The sequence below is a fragment of the Psittacula echo genome, assembly GCF_963264785.1.
Source record: "Psittacula echo genome assembly, chromosome: 10".
In the NCBI taxonomy this organism is placed as follows: domain Eukaryota; kingdom Metazoa; phylum Chordata; class Aves; order Psittaciformes; family Psittacidae; genus Psittacula; species Psittacula echo.
Window position 1 is genome coordinate 22583670 of NC_137741.1, and position 15022 is coordinate 22598691.

The 15022-nt window shown below is 51.0% G+C and overlaps 1 protein-coding gene across 1 annotated transcript in view; it reads left to right on the forward strand.

Annotated features, from left to right (window-relative positions):
- The window catches only part of PPIP5K1 (diphosphoinositol pentakisphosphate kinase 1), a gene marked incomplete at its 5' end in the record, with an annotated part of 40902 nt that extends 31296 nt beyond the window's left edge, over positions 1 to 9606 (forward strand). The window contains 4 exons of the mRNA XM_080626245.1: positions 1325 to 1504; positions 6950 to 7087; positions 7516 to 7629; positions 8685 to 9606. Coding sequence (XP_080482371.1) covers positions 1325 to 1504; positions 6950 to 7087; positions 7516 to 7629; positions 8685 to 9346 — 1094 coding nt within the window. The 3' untranslated portion in view covers positions 9347 to 9606. The remainder of the gene's footprint in view (positions 1 to 1324; positions 1505 to 6949; positions 7088 to 7515; positions 7630 to 8684) is intronic.
- Between the last annotated feature and the right edge of the window lie 5416 nt (positions 9607 to 15022).

Genomic DNA, 15022 nt, shown 5'->3' on the forward strand with positions numbered 1-15022 from the left:
CTGCAATCTTGTTGCTTAGTAAATATGAAGATATTCTGCTCTGCATGATCTGGAAGATGGAAGAAGTTCAGAAGACTGTTACAAAGACCAAAATTTTGGGAAAGATGAAAGGGGAAGGGATGGCTAAATGTGGCTTCATCGTTTCGAATAACTGAAGGGAATCTATTTTCTGTGTTTGCTTGGTTTTGTTTATCCCAGATTGGCCAACTGCTCAATTTGTTTGTATGTCTGGATACCATCTGGGCTCATGTGATATGTGTCAGCAGGATGTGTTGTTCTATCTTGCCGGCAAAACTTGTCCTAGGCACCAGTCTTTCCTAAGCCACACTGTACAGCAAATGCCCCCACCCCAAACAGGATAAAGTGAAACTGAACATGAGGTTTTGCCCAAGTGGCAACGTGCTCTGTAATCAAGAAAGCAAAGGCAGAGATCCAGCAGGTGTGAGCTTGAAGGCATATTTGTCATATTTGGTCTAGGCTTGGCACTGGTTTTAGCAGGAAGGGTGTTTAGCCACATGAACCATACGCCTGAAGATGCAAAAGCTATTCACAGCTCTGACTCTGGATTTTGTTTTCTGAAGAGCTGCCTCTGTGTGGTGAAATGGGACGGGTGAACCACAGCAGAGGCCAAGATGTCACAGTGTCAGGGCCAGATGGTTTGTGCTCTTGTCTTGTGAGTCTTGGGAGCGTGACCTGGGCTGTGTTCATGGAGGAGACATGCCTGCATGCTAGTGTCTTGTCTGCCATGCAAAGATAGCACAGAAGATTCCACGGGGCTGTTCTGAGAGTCTGGAGCGGGGAGGTCAGCACTTCTGTGCCCCTCCTGTTCTAACACACTCTGAGCACTCTGCTTTCAATCAAACCCTGGGCCGTTTGCTCTCTTCATGTGCTGAGGTTGCGTTTGGATGCAGGACTGGAACACTGTTTGCAGTTTGGATTTGTTGTCTCAGCTGGGGGAGGGTGAGCATGGGCCTGACCTTCTTATGTAGCCAAACCTGAGCTGTGTTGGTTTTGGAACCTGTCCTAAAATGTATTCGCTTGTCAGACTGCCACTTCCAAAGATGACACCTCGCTGCTCAGGGCCTGCCCCAGCGCTGGAGCTGCATGTGGCAAAGCACGGGCCAGGCAGGAGCCTGGCCTGCTGCAGTGTGACTGGGGGTATGTAGATCCAAGGGTCTTCCTGGCCTGCTTGCTGCGGGAGGGACTGGGCTGCAGTGTGTGGTGCGGGTCGTTCCCACCCCGCAGCCCTGGTGCTGGCAGCCCCATGCCCACAGCTCTGCAGTTTCTCTGTCCCCTCTCACTCTCTATGGCCCCTTTCCTCCAGATACATTTGAGCACCTCCACGTTGCCCAGTTGCTGCGCCGTTTTTCCTCTGACTGTGCCACGAGCCGGAACATCTCCCTGGATGCCGCTCTAGCCCATCACCTCCAGCACTGCTCCTACCACCTGCGCCTCTTCAGGAGCTGGCTGATCTCAGGGCAGGAGGACTTGGAGTGTCTTTACGGTACTGCACGCTTGCAGCTGCCATGGTCCCATGCTCTTGTAGCTGAGCGGGGACCACTGCTTGAGAATGCAAAGTATGCTTTGCTTCTAAAAAAGGAAAGCATTTCCCTCACTGCATCCCTTACATCTCTGGGCTGCTGCTGCAGCAAGCTGTGTGGGCTGTTGTACCTGGCAGTTTTGGAGCCTTAGGCAGTAGCCTTTCCACACGGAGCCAGTGCTCTTTGTGTGGCTGTAAACTCTGTTCTTTCCATCTCTGGCAATTGTTCGTTGCCTTCTTCCTTTAGCCATGGTAAGCCCTTCAGCTTTCTTCAGGTTAGACACTGAGCAAGTACTGGTGCGATGCCAGGCTGACATGATAGCTCTGCGCAGGTCTCGGTGGGGTGCCACAAGGTGCCCCATTATTAGCAGAGGAACCAAAGTGAATAGTAGGACTATGGGGAGGAAGAAGCTCTAGGAGGTGCTGCAGCTGGTCACATGCAGAGTGAACTTGCTGTGGAAATTTTGGGGAAGTGAGTGCTTGTGGGATTGTGTTGTTTCTAGACAAACGGAGTGAAGAGAGGGTAGCAACTGAGCTTCTGTGTGGCTGCATTGCATGGCATCTGTTCTGCCTGGTAGGAACTTCGCAGTGTGTCGTGTCTCTGGTGGGAAGAGGTAGGCAATTTCAGCATTGAATCTAGCTGTTTCAGATCACAGCTTGCTGCTGTTTCTCTGGTGTTTTTCAGCCTCTGGCACGGATGGGAAGTCTGATGCATTGAGGTCTCAGTGCTTCTAAGACAAGCAGGAAGATTCCTGTCTCAGAGAGGCAGCTGCCTAAGGCTGGCTGTTAACATTTACCTGGCACCATAAAACCTGCTTGGTGCATGTGGCTTGCTGCGCTGTGTGATGTGATGCATGGACCTCCTTTTTCATTCAGACCCATAGGTGTAAGGGGCAGAGGCAGTGCAGCTTTCCATAAGTGAAGCAGCAGGATCAAGTGTTTTCAAAGCCTGAAAAAGGAGATTTTTTTTCTTACACAGTCTGTTTTTCTCTCAATATGGCCCTTTCTGTCAAGTTGACAATTTGGAAATGGCAGTTGCTTTTCATACATAATTGGGACAAATCCTTGGTCTCCTAGCAACAAATACTAAAGAGAAGCAAAGTTGCTTCAAGGGGAGAGATGCTGGGACACAGCAGACTGCTTCAAAGCCAAAGCTGAGCTTCTCTTGTGAGCTCTGGTGGGAGAAGAAATTGGGCTCGGGGCTTTGGGCAGCAATCTGCCACGTACTGAGCATGGTGCTGGGTTGTGCAGCGTGCCCCAGTGCAGCCAAATGCCCAGGTTGAGTACCTCAGCATAGCAGCCTTCCTGTGTGGGAATCTGATCTCTGCAATCAGCCAGTTCCTTCTTGCTGTTCTCTCAGTCTCATCAAGCTCACAGCTAATTAGAATGCTTGGGATTCCTGCTGGGGCTCCCCTCAGACCAGGGGTTTCTCTGGTCTCTGTAGCTGACAGCCCAACTTGCCCTCCTTGTGAAAACTGCCTACTCCTAACCATTCTTTCTTAGCTTTCAACTGTACTTCTATCCACACAAAGCAAGCATTAATTTAAAGACAGAATGTGGAAGTTAATGGTACCAGTTGGCATCCATAGTTGGAAAGATCAACAGTAGAGCTCTGAAGCAATCTCTCTGGAAACCTGTGCTTTTCTATGTAGGAAACAGAAGAGTATGAAGTAAGTCCCTGTGGGTAATGAATTACAATGCTACCGAAGCCAAAGGTCAGCTGTGGAGGAGCAGAGGACGGCCCTGTGATAGTGAGCAGGCAGTAAACTACCCGGTGATGTTCCATGTAAATAAAAGCACATGACAAAGGGGAACAGCCCCAAGTTCAGATATAAAGCTGAGGGCTCTGGTCTGACCATCACCACTTGGGATGATGTGGAAAAGGTAGAAATTTGCAGTCTGGGCAAGGTGTTTGTGATAGTGGTCGGAGTGCTCTGGAGAGGGGTGGTGGGGATCCGAGTTCAGTGTCTGCTCCAGTGCAGGGGCCGGGAGGTTTCTAATGAATTGAGTAGGAGCAACTTCAGGCAGAAGTGGTTTTTCTCACACAGAGTTGAAACTCCTCACCATGGTACATGGGGGTGTCAGGAGCTTAGCTGAGTTCAAGGGGAGACCAGAGAATATGGAAAAGGCACATCAGGTTCAGAGCAATTCCGAGCCACAGGTCGATGGGGTTTGGGGGATTGCTTGGGAGGAAGAGTCACTGCCTGCTGGGGTCTCCTAGAAATCTAGGATTGCCTGGTTTTGATGGAAGATGTGAGGCTGGTGCAGGTCTCCATTTGCTTTATAAAGTATAGCGTGCTAGATGATTGCTGCATGAGGGTTCTTGTACCCAAATCACCTTCTTACTGCCCTCATGAAGTGCTGTGTGTTGGTACTAGGCAGCTCTGAAACAATGTTACTGTAAGGGGAAAGTCACTGGGTCCTTGAGCCTCTGGAAGACTTCATGAGCCGTGATTACACTAAGTAGACTTTGTGACAGTGTGCGGTAAAGCGTGCACTTGCCACGAGCATGAATGTCTGAGGCGAAGAGTTCAAACTGGAGCGCAGTTAACTCGGCCATAACCTGAGAAGGGCCTTCAGCTTTGGCATCAGTGTGCCTGGGAGAGTCCAAACAGGACTTGCAGTCCCCACGCGGAGTTGTACCCCTGGTGCTCCTGCCTGCCGGGTGGCTCTTCCGGCAGTACCCTTCTCTCTGCTGCTGTGTCAGGATGCTGCTGCACTATCGATTCAGGGTGGAGAGTCTCCCATAGCTGCTCCCCCACATCACACGCGGTCGCCTTGGACATCCAAGATAACATACTTAGCAGACTCCTCTGCCTGGTCTAGCTTAAGGTTTTTCCCATAACCAAGTCTTGTTTTCTTTAGTCTAACAGATGATTTCTTCCTATTTTACTGAACAAAAGTTTTGGGGACATAACCATGCTGTGCTCCTCACCTGGAGAAGATTACAGTGGACTTTGGGATTCATTTTTACCTACTCTGGTCAGCAGATCTGTGCCACATGCCTCCCCCTCCAGGGCAGACCTCACTCTGAAGGGAGCAGAATGCCCTCTGCATTTTAAAGCAGTTAGTATAGTCAAACCTGAACAAAATGAAAAATGACACTCATTCCTCTGTGGGCTGCTGTATGACTTTGGTACAAAATGAATGGAATTCTGTCTGATTTCTTATGCTGTTGTCAGCATCACAGACTCCTGCCCTGGAGGCCCCAGGAAAAGGCTTTGGGAAGCATCCACGGTAGCCAGGCAGTTGGCACTGGGGACCTGCCCAGCTGGAAAGGCTTCTGTGGTTTGCACTTGTGCTTTATTTTTGTTGCCCTTCCCAAAGATGTGGGTTCTTTGTTAATCATGTGTGGTGCAGCAGTAGCCAGAGCTGCTGTGATGCATGTAAGGATTACGGTCTGTAGTGGTAACTTCCACTGTGGCTCTGCTGTGGTGCAGGATGCTGCCTCTCCCAGCAGCTAGGCAGGTAAGGAAGGTGTGCAGGGAAGTGGGCTGCCATGCACAAATAAGAGGGGTTCCTCAAAAATAATAATGCTTCACCTCGAGAAGGAAAACTTTTGCTTTTTCCTCCAGTTGCTTCAGACCAGTTAAGTGCCACAGTGCTGAGCTGTGCCAGCAGGCATCGTCCCCTCAGGATACAGGTATAGCCCTTCACATCAGCAGTGTTGTCAGTGTCACATGTTTGCTTTTTCCTCTTTTTACTAAAGGAGTGCCCAATCACCTGGATCCCCATCAGTGCCTCCAGTGTATCTTCCACCTATGTTGCTTTGCCCTGTGTTATAGTCAAGCTCCTTCCCTTTTCCTCTGGAGACCCCAACAGCTGAGCCAACTTTGGTCCCTCTTAAAACAGATTTTGTTGTGAAATGACATCAGCCTCATACTGTGGTGCTCCACAACCATCTCCACACAGCAAGGTGTTAAGTCTTGTCCTTTATTTCCCTCTCCCAGAACGCCCAGGAGAAAATAATGAACAGATACTCTTCCTTTTTCAGCACATGCACTCTAAGGACTCTCAGCAAGAGACAAAAGAGTATGGTATTTTCCCTGTGTCTTATATTACTACATCCTAGCCAAGGATTTGTTACCCTTCATGCCTTAAATTGATGTTTGTTGGCCCTTTGTGGCATAGGTAACCTCTCTGGACTGCCTGGAGGGTTCTTTATCTCCAGTAGCTGTTACAGCAGTGTCTCTGCAGCACTGCAACCTGGTGGTGATCTGGTCTGCAGCCTCCTCATAGTGCATGTGGCTTTGCTCATCTGCTGGCTTATGCTCCTTGCCTCTTGCAGAACTGGGTTAGATGAGCAGATTGGAGCAGAGACTTTCCTGGAGGTGGTTGGAACAGTGACTACACTTAGCAGATAATCTAGGCTAGTTTAGGTCTTCCCCTTAGGTGCTGTCACGCTGTAGAGATGAATTATAGACTGCCAGTGTGCTGGGCAGCAATCCTGACACAGTAGAGCATCAAGAGCTGTTGTACTTCTTGCATTTCACAGTAATTTTCCTTCTCTGTAGGAGACCCAATTCCTTCCCAGGGTCTTTCTGAGCTCCTCAGTTGAGCTAGGAAGTTACAGAATGGGGAGCCTAAGCTAAGTTTACAGGCCTTTAAACTCAAGAGCTGCAGAGCAGGAGGAGGCCTCATTCCAATATTCTCAGAGACTCATTCATTTCTTCCTTGCTCCTCTGACACTTTCAGATTGGCTTGGTTCCACAAAACCTTGCCAAGAAGCTTGGATGAAGAGGAAGATGCTTTGCGATAATACTCCACTGGCTTGAGCAGCAAAGAATTTGCTGCGCATGGCTGTGATGCAGCATAGCTCTGAGCAAGTGTCTTAAATGTTGAGATACATATTTCTACTAATTCTGGGTTTGCTGACAGTAAAGTCTTGTTAAGGGGACAAATACTTCAAACATTGCCCATCCCTTTCTGGGCATGCAGGCTGTGAGGTGCGAGTGGAGGCTCTGCTGCTCCCTGTGTCTGTAGGAGCGTGCGCTGCCTTGCTGATGGGACGAGAGAGGCTGGGCCAAGGTGGTGGGTCCTTCTGTGGATGTTCTGTTGACTTCTCTCAAAACCTGTTTAGCTTCTGCAAAGCATGGGCACTGTGCTAAGTTCTCCAGCATAACCATATAGTTTAGCAAAAGGGTCACAGGCTTTGCAGCAAACACGGCTGCTGCTAAGATACATTTCTTCCTCTTCCCTCTCCTTCTGCGTGTGCCTGGACGCTTGCTTTCAGGTCTGTTACTGCATGTGGTTGCCTAGCGGTGATTTTCTCAGCCTGGAAGAGGTGCCCTTAGGCCTGAGTGTGCCTGTTTGATTCACAGACTGCCCAGCTCCTTCAGCTATGAGTGGTCCTGCATGGATTTAGGTTGCTGTTTGCACTATTCATTTTCTGATTGGGTTTCTTTCCAGGTTTTGAAGGCTGTTCCATGGTTCCCACCATTTATCCCCTGGAGACCCTGCACAACTCCCTCTCTTTGCGACAGGTCAACGAGTTCCTGACAGCTGTGTGCAGGAGCTGCAGTGAGTCGCATGTCCAGTCTACTGCAGGTACTGGTGAGGTGGGCTTGTCTCTGGGTGAGCCAGAACAGAGCTGAGGCAAGGAGAGTATTTGGTCTTCTGCATTAATGGGACAGATCAGCCTGACAGGACTGGCAGCAAAACAAACCAACCTGTTCTAGGGTGTTCTAGCCCAGGAGTGAGCTGTGGGATCCAGCTCACAGCCATCCGAGGCCACTTACTTGAGAGCCAAGTAGTCGGTCAGGTCTGTCTGTAGCTGACAAGTTCGGTGACATGAATGCAAACTCCAGCTTTGGAAATCTTTGCCTCAGATTCCCACGAGCTGATGGACAGGCATGGCTCTGAATCTGCACTGTTCTTGAGCCCTTCCGGGAGTGCCTGCTTATGGCTGCTGGGCTACAAGCCATTCCTTTATGTCTGTCTGAATATTACTGATCTGTGTATTTCTTTTCTTGAAGCTTTGTTTGATTCAATGATTGGCAGCCAGATACCAGGAGACCCCTTTATGTCCCAGCGAATCCTGTCATCATCCTCTTTGCCATTGCGCCAGCGTTCGGATAAGCCCCCTTGGTGTGAGTGTTCCTTTCTTCATCACGGGTCAATATGATGGTGAGGGAGGGAAGTAAAGGGTACCAAATGGTGGAAGCCAAATATTCATGCTCAGAGTTTCTATGCTCTGCCCTTGAAGGAACAGAGACAGAGAAGGGAAATAGGTAAAAGGGAAAGTAGTCATACTTTCCAAAGAAAGATGCAAAAAGGGACTCTTTGTAGTATTGTATATCCTGGGGACGTGCTGTTGGATGGATGCTGTCTCTCCAGACATCCTCTGCTTTGTGCACTAGGACATGGAAAGCCTGAATGCACCTCATTTTCGTCTCCAGTTTTGTGATACTCAGTGGCATATGGCCAGCTCAGTGTGGGCACATGGAAATACCTTTTCATAACCAGCCACATCCATGCCTCACCCAGAGCTCCATGCAGGACAGCCGATCATTTAGCTCTTCACTTACAAGGTTTTCTGCAGCCCCTGCGCCTCATGTGTCACAGTCTCAGCAGAGCTGGTGACTGTTGTTAGCTCTGACAGAGAGTTTGCAGATCTGACTGGATCTCAAATGGTAAAGGATTAGCCAGCAGTTGCACAGTGAATGTCTTAATAACACAAGTCAAGGTTGCCACTGAAGGAACAATCCTACTCTTCTCCTGGCTGTGCACTCTCTGTGCCAGGAGTAGAGTGTTTGTGTAGGCAGCAAGGTCAGGGAACTGATCTGACTGGACACAGTTGTTTAATCGTCCTCCCTTTATTGGATTAAATACAATCTAGATCTGTTCTCTAGTTTTGCTCATTGTACAGTATAAAGCAAGAATAAGCGTTGGTGGAGAATCCGTACTTCTTCTTCCAGTGGTGACTCGAGCTTAACATTCAGGGGTTATGTGCTTGGGTTTTCCTCAGCTGAGCTGCCAGAAGTACAGGCAGGGGCAGCTGCAGGCCCCGGCCAGGTTGCGTGGCACATTGACTACCCTCACCTACTTGCTATAGCACTGTGGGACTGCAACAGCTTGGGTCTGCCCAGGCTTTGGGCTGGGGAAATGTCAGCTAATTTTGGATGATTTTTCTTCCTCTTTGCAGACAGCAGTGGCCCCTCCAGCACAGTTTCCAGTGCAGGCCCATCCTCCCCAACCTCTGTGGACAACTGCGCTCGCTTCAGCTTCACTGAGAAACTTTCCGTCAGTCCCCCAAAAAGTGAGGAGCAGCTGAATAGCCAGTCCCCTGAGCAGGAAGAGGGACAGCCGCGAGGCAGCAGCCTTGACCTGGAGGTGGAGGTGTCTGGGTTGTTGGAGCCAAGTGCCCCAGGGACCCTCACCTGGAATAAGGGCCCAGAGCCAGGCAGGGTCCTGGAGCTGTGCGAGAAGGAGCTGGCGGAGGAGGACTCTAACCCAGAGAAGAGCATGGTGGAGCTGGATGAAGAAGAATCAGCTGGGGAAATGTTAGAGCCAAGTAACACAGGGAACCTAGAGTGTGGTGCAGGGTCTGATGTAAGGCTGGCTGGGGAGGGAGTGAAGTCAGGTGAGGGGTGTGTAGGGGGAGTGACTGGCCTGGATCAGTCAGGGCTGTCTAAGAAGGGCTTGGTGCCCTGTGAAGAGGACCTGCTGGGAAAGGTTCTGGACCCAGAGCATGTGGGCAAGGAGCCGCTGGGGAACAGTGCTGTGCCAGGCCAGGGGCAGCCCCTACCTCCTGAGAGAAGTGTGGAGGAGCTGCAGCTGCAGTGTCGGGGGAATCAGCAAGATTAGCGGTTCACTGGATAGCAAACTACAAGCGCTTCTAGCCTGGAGGCAGCCCAGTTTCCCTCCCAGCACCTCATGCAGCCAGCTGTCTACAGCACAGAACAAGCCATGTCCGAAGGCCACAGGACTTTGGGGTTTGAAAGAGTCTGCTCTGCTCCTCCACAAGCCAGCTCTTTGCCATTTGGCACGAGACAATGCCCCTCTGCCTTGTTAAGTGAACAACAAACGCATGGCACCTCCATGGAACAGGGACATGGGGCTGCACTGGTGTCCCAAGGGCTGTATGCCTGCTGGGACAGCAAAGTTAAAGGATGGGTACAGCCAAGGCTTTTGGGGTGGTAAGTCCAAAGGAGACAGGTGATCCCTTGAGATTTTTTGGCCCATAGGCTACAGAGAAAGGCAGTCTGGGCCCAGAGCAATCAGATCCATCACAACCACCAACCTCCTCTCTGTTCCTTCCTTCTTCCTCTCTCAGTTCCCATCACTGGCCACCAAGAACAGGTCCAGAGAGTCCGTAGCAGGAAGACTAGGAGAAGCAGAAAGCATTCTGAGTGTGGAGAGTAGTGAGGGGATGAGGTGCAAGACTGCCACTTGCAAGAAAGCATCTCTTTGGTGTAGACTTTGATGTTTTCCTGCTGGGCTGGGGCAGGCAGGTGGGAGCCCGGGCATCCAGCCTAAGAGAGGTAGGCAGGGAGGACACACACGGGTTTTTTCTAGTCCCCAAGGGTCAGGCAGGGCACAGCTCTGAAGTCTTGGTGACAGAAATTTAAAAAAAACCTGCTATTTGAACAAATCAGGATTATTAGAAACCAATAAGGAGATATCTGTAGTATATATAAAAGGAAAAGTATTTAATACATATTTATGTAAATGACTTGTGAGCACAAGCCTGAAGGCAAGGTTGATACGGGTGTCCCTGCCGCCTCCTGAGTGTAGGCCAGGGCTGTGCCTCCTGCGCCTCCTGTGTTTGTGGACAAGTCTGTGTTTGTCTGTAGCTAGGACCTTTGTTTCTGTGAAGCTGTGCCCAAAGATATCCACGCTGTATTGTGATGATGACGTGTGTTCACAGTAAATTGATGCTGTGGCTCCAACGTCTCTGTCTCTGATGCCGACTTGGGCAGCAGTGCATGTGCGGGAGCAAGCCCTGCTTGTTCTCTGCTGTCCCGGAGGAGGAACTGTGGCTGAAGTCACCACTGAAGTGAGTGCATAGGCATGGGGCTGTGCTCAAGAAGGCCACATATCTCTTTTCCTCCACGAAAGAGCGGGTCATCCTGGGGGGAGCGGTGCTGGCTCCCCGGTCCCAGGGTGGTTTATGGTAGAACAGAAACACCCGGTCAGCATGCTCAGCTCCTTTGTTCTAGTCCACAGCTCACTGTCATTAGCAAGCACACCCTGCGGCCAGTGTCCTCTTCCTCAGACCTGATAACCCCTACCTGCCAGGCCGGGCATTTCAGGAAGGTCACATTCACTTGCACTTGCAGTACAGTAGCTGAACAGTGCCTGGGATGCAGGACTGTGCGAGGGGCAGGCCTGGCTGCCCTCTCCTGCGGGGCTATGGGAGAAGGGGACCCGCTGTAGGGAAGCACCCAGGCTTTCATTGGCAACCCTGCATTAAAGACCTGGAGGAACAGAGGCCTTGGGTGGTGTTGGGGACTTGAGGCCGCAGGCCCCTGCCCTGCGAGCTGGCAGCGGGAGCACGGGAGGCAGAGCAGCACCAGATCCCGTACCCCCGAGTCAGTAATGCTGGGAATGACAAAGGGAAGCACCTCACAGGCACAGCTCTGCTGTGACTCTGCAGCTCAGTGGGAGATTGGGCCCAAGAGAGAGGCCAGAGGGGTTTTGTGATGAAAAATACAAATCTTCATATCCCTAAATTTAAAGGATTTCTATAAATTCTAATTGGTGTCTAATTTCAGCTTCTAACTATATCTTTTGGTTGCTGGAGTCCTCTAGCCAGAAATTAGCTGCATTGGTACTTTGCATAGTGACAATACTGTGATGTTTGTAGGATCAGAGGGTAACAGGGAGACAGGCTGGTGACTTGTGGCTGGTGGTCCTTGTGCTGTGGGAGCAGAAGTCCTGAACTCAAGGGCAGGTATTGTCCTACAGGCAGCTGAGAAGAAAGCTGGGCTGCCCACAGTGGTGCAGGAGTGGGGCTCTGGGCTGTGTCTGCTCTCTTGCATAGAGAGGCCAAGAAGGGATGGTACCCTTTATTTTAAGAGCTGCTTATTGGCTGCCTGTGTTGAGAATGGTCTTTCATGATGCTCTAATGCTTCAAATGCACATCTGCAATGTGTTGTGAAATCTGAGCACTGACCATTTTTTCTTAGCAGTGTCATTACCATGTTTTCTTGGCTTAGCAGCAGGAGTGATTAATCCACAAAGCCCTTTCCAAACAGAAGGGTGGTGTAAGGAAGGGCTGTGACTCACAAAGGAGGGGTGGGGGGAGAAAAGGATGGTTGCAGTTTCTGAGCACAGCAGCAGAAGCTGGTAATTTTGGCTTAATCTTGCCAAAGCTAGTTCCTGCTCCTCAAATCTATGCTAATGCAGCTTAAGGTGCACTTCCAAATGCCTTTGGGCTGCATAAGTAGTGATGTGCACAAGTGGCTGCTGCATGGTCCTGTGTCTCCGGCTGGGTGTAGCCACAAACTTTGCCTGCAGTGATTGGGGTAGTTCGGATCAGGCTTGTCAAATCCCTGGCAGATGTAACTAGGTAAAACTCTTTTTCTGAGTTGTTGGCAGGGTGTGCAGCAGGAAAACAGTACAGAGACATGGCCCAGGCCATGCGGCAGCAAATAGCAACTGTCTGTACCAAGTAGCCAGAGTACAGCGATGGCCTGTGCGCTGTGGAAAGTGGCAGGCTTTCTCTCAACCAGTCCTTAGAGCTGCAGGAAGGGTCGGGCTGTGCAGCGTGTGCAGGGTTTGGGCTTTGGTGTTTCAAGGTCCAGGCAGCCCTGAGTGTTGAAAAAGGCCAAACTCAATATTGCTGCTTTTGCCTTGGACACTCCTCTGGTGCACCAGTTGGCAAATACTGAAGGAGCTGATTAAGGGAGGGCCGTGTCATTGTCTTACTGGGACCTGACCTTCAATTATCTGTTCTTCTGGTTTCTCAGAGCCATGCCCCTTCCCCACAAATTACTAATCCTGATCTCCCTCCCCAGGTCCTGCACAGCAGGTGACAGACACAGATAACCAACAGAGGACACTGGTATCTGCCCTTGGTGTGAGGGTCCTATGTGCCCTCTCCCCCTGTGCCCCAGGACTGTTGGGTCCAGTGCTGCTCAGCGGATGGCTGCTCTGTTGCTGGCCACAGGGGGGACAATAGGCCCAGGAGCTTGAAGGATCGCGGCTTGCCTCTTCAAGTTGCTCTGCAGGAGGGTCCTTAAGCTCCCGCCACTGTACACCTCTGGAAAGGCATGTACAGTCACAGCCTCTCAGTGAGCAGGAGCATGGCCATGTCCATATGCTTGCTTAGCTGGAAAGCAGCTGTGGAAATAGTTCCTGGTTTAGGGTAGTGGTTTGTGGTTCCTCCCCTGTCAGCAGCAGTTTTGGCAGCTGCCCTGAGCTCACTCTCCATCACATGCTGCACAAGCTGTGCCATGCTCCGTGGCCACGATGTCCTCTCTTCTGAGGGCCATGGCCCAGTACCTGCTTTCATTTTCCCTTGCATTCAGCTGTGCCATTGTGTCTCCTCCTGAGGACGCCCAGGCAGGAGCAGAGCTGAGCAGGCAGCAGCGCTCCAGCACCGGCAGAGCACAGGGCCGCTGCCCTCGCTTGCTGCTCAATAGCTAAAGAGCTGAAATCAAGTGCCTCCCGCTCCAGCGATCGGTTTGGAGGGCTGCAGAGGTGCAATGGGCATTGGCAGCATGGGATGCCCCATCAGTGCCCACAGGCCGTGAGCCAAGTCCCTCCTGCCTTCCCCAGGACCAGAGTTGTGTCCGGTCCAAGGAATGCTGGCAGCGCTGGTCAGGAGCGCAGGGCCCGGCAGAGGCCCACCATGGAGGGTGTGAGCAGGAGCTGCAGCGCAGGACGGGTCGTGCCGGGCTCCGCACCGGAGCACCGGGGGCTGCGTCCTTGGCTGGGCCCTTGGCTTGGTGGGGGGGGAGGCAGGGAAGGAGGTGGGGGTCCCAGGTGGGCTCCATGCCCCTCTGTCAGTGCAGGTGGGGTGTCAGTGGCAAAGCCAGGGCTCACCTCAGATGGTGGAGGGGAGGGAAGGCAGCAGCATCCCTGTGTCCCTGCAGGGACTCACTCAAAGAACAGTTTGAAACCACTGGAAGTGTTCTTGTTCGCAGTTAATGTGGCTTTATTATGAATGTGTTGGGCTCCTCTCTCGGCAGCAGTTAGTTACAGAGTGTTTCACACGGAAATGAGCAAAAGGACAGAACTTGAGGAACTGAATTCAAAAAGAAACATGATGCTGAAGAAAAGAATCAGGGCTCTGTTCTTAAGACGTTTAGCGTAGAAGAAGCTAGGAGCACAGGTTGCCATTTCAATACAGTTAAGACGTTCACTTCTTTAATTATAGGTTTAAAATAGTATTTTGTACCTATTACATACAGGAAGATTACGCGTTGTTGCCCACATGCAGAAACAAGCAAAAGCAGAGTTTAACTCTTTCTCTCTATAGTTTTGTATTACCTCTGGCTCTGGATGGGTTCTGCTGGCTCCTGCAGGCTCAGCAGGGGCAGAATCTTTACAAATTGGCATTTTTACAAGGTTTTTTTTCCCCGTAGTCTTTTAAGATGGAGGGGGGGAGGGGCAGGTGAGGAGAGGGAGGGGAAGGAGGGAAGTTGAAGGGAGAAAAGGCGGACGCAAAGGACTGAACAAAAAGTGTGGCGCCTCGAGGCGGAAGCAAACTGGTGCAGGATAAAGGTGTCCAAGCAGCACGGCTGCAGCGAGCAGCAGCACCAAGCACATGGTTTTCACTGGAACACGTGCCAGTGACCACACTCCTGCCTGGAGGACGCAGGCACCTTGCAAAGCCTCACTAGTACTGCTGCTTAGTCACAATTGCTTCAAGTTTAAAACTGAGAAACATTCATGTGTGGGTCTATCTAAAGTTAGTGCATTAGCTTTTACACCTAGCCACGCTTCGGGATCCAGTCAATGAGGGGCACATTCGTTCCTGCACTGCTGGCAGCAGCCCACTGCAGGTGAGCCAAGAGCTTCCCCCCCCTCCCCAGCAGTGTCCAGGGGCAGCAGGAGCAGCTGTGGTACCACCTGCAGTCGCTTGCCATAACCAGCACTCATGGGCACTGACCCCATTGGGTTACAGAGAATGACATTTATTCTTCTGGCAGACACACTGTGATTCCATGGTTAAAATGAGTACAGCACAGGGCAGGGATTTGCTAAGTCCCCGAGCGAGCTGACATGCTCCTAACAAGGGCTTTGCTGAACGGCTGGCTGCAGCCAGCCTCAGCCTTGCGCTGCAGCCGCTGCGGTTCAGACGTGGCCGCGCCGGCTGCCGGCAGAGCCCTGCTGCTGCCAGCAGGTTCTCTGTGGCCTTCGTATGTTGCTGTTCAAATTGCAGCACCTAAATATTTGCACTGAGAAACCTCTGAACTAAGAGCACATGGTGTCATGTCAACATATATAAATTAAAACATTAAATCCACACAAAACTCAGCTTAACATCAAAAAATAAATATATAAATTAAATGCAAAATAAACAATTTCCCT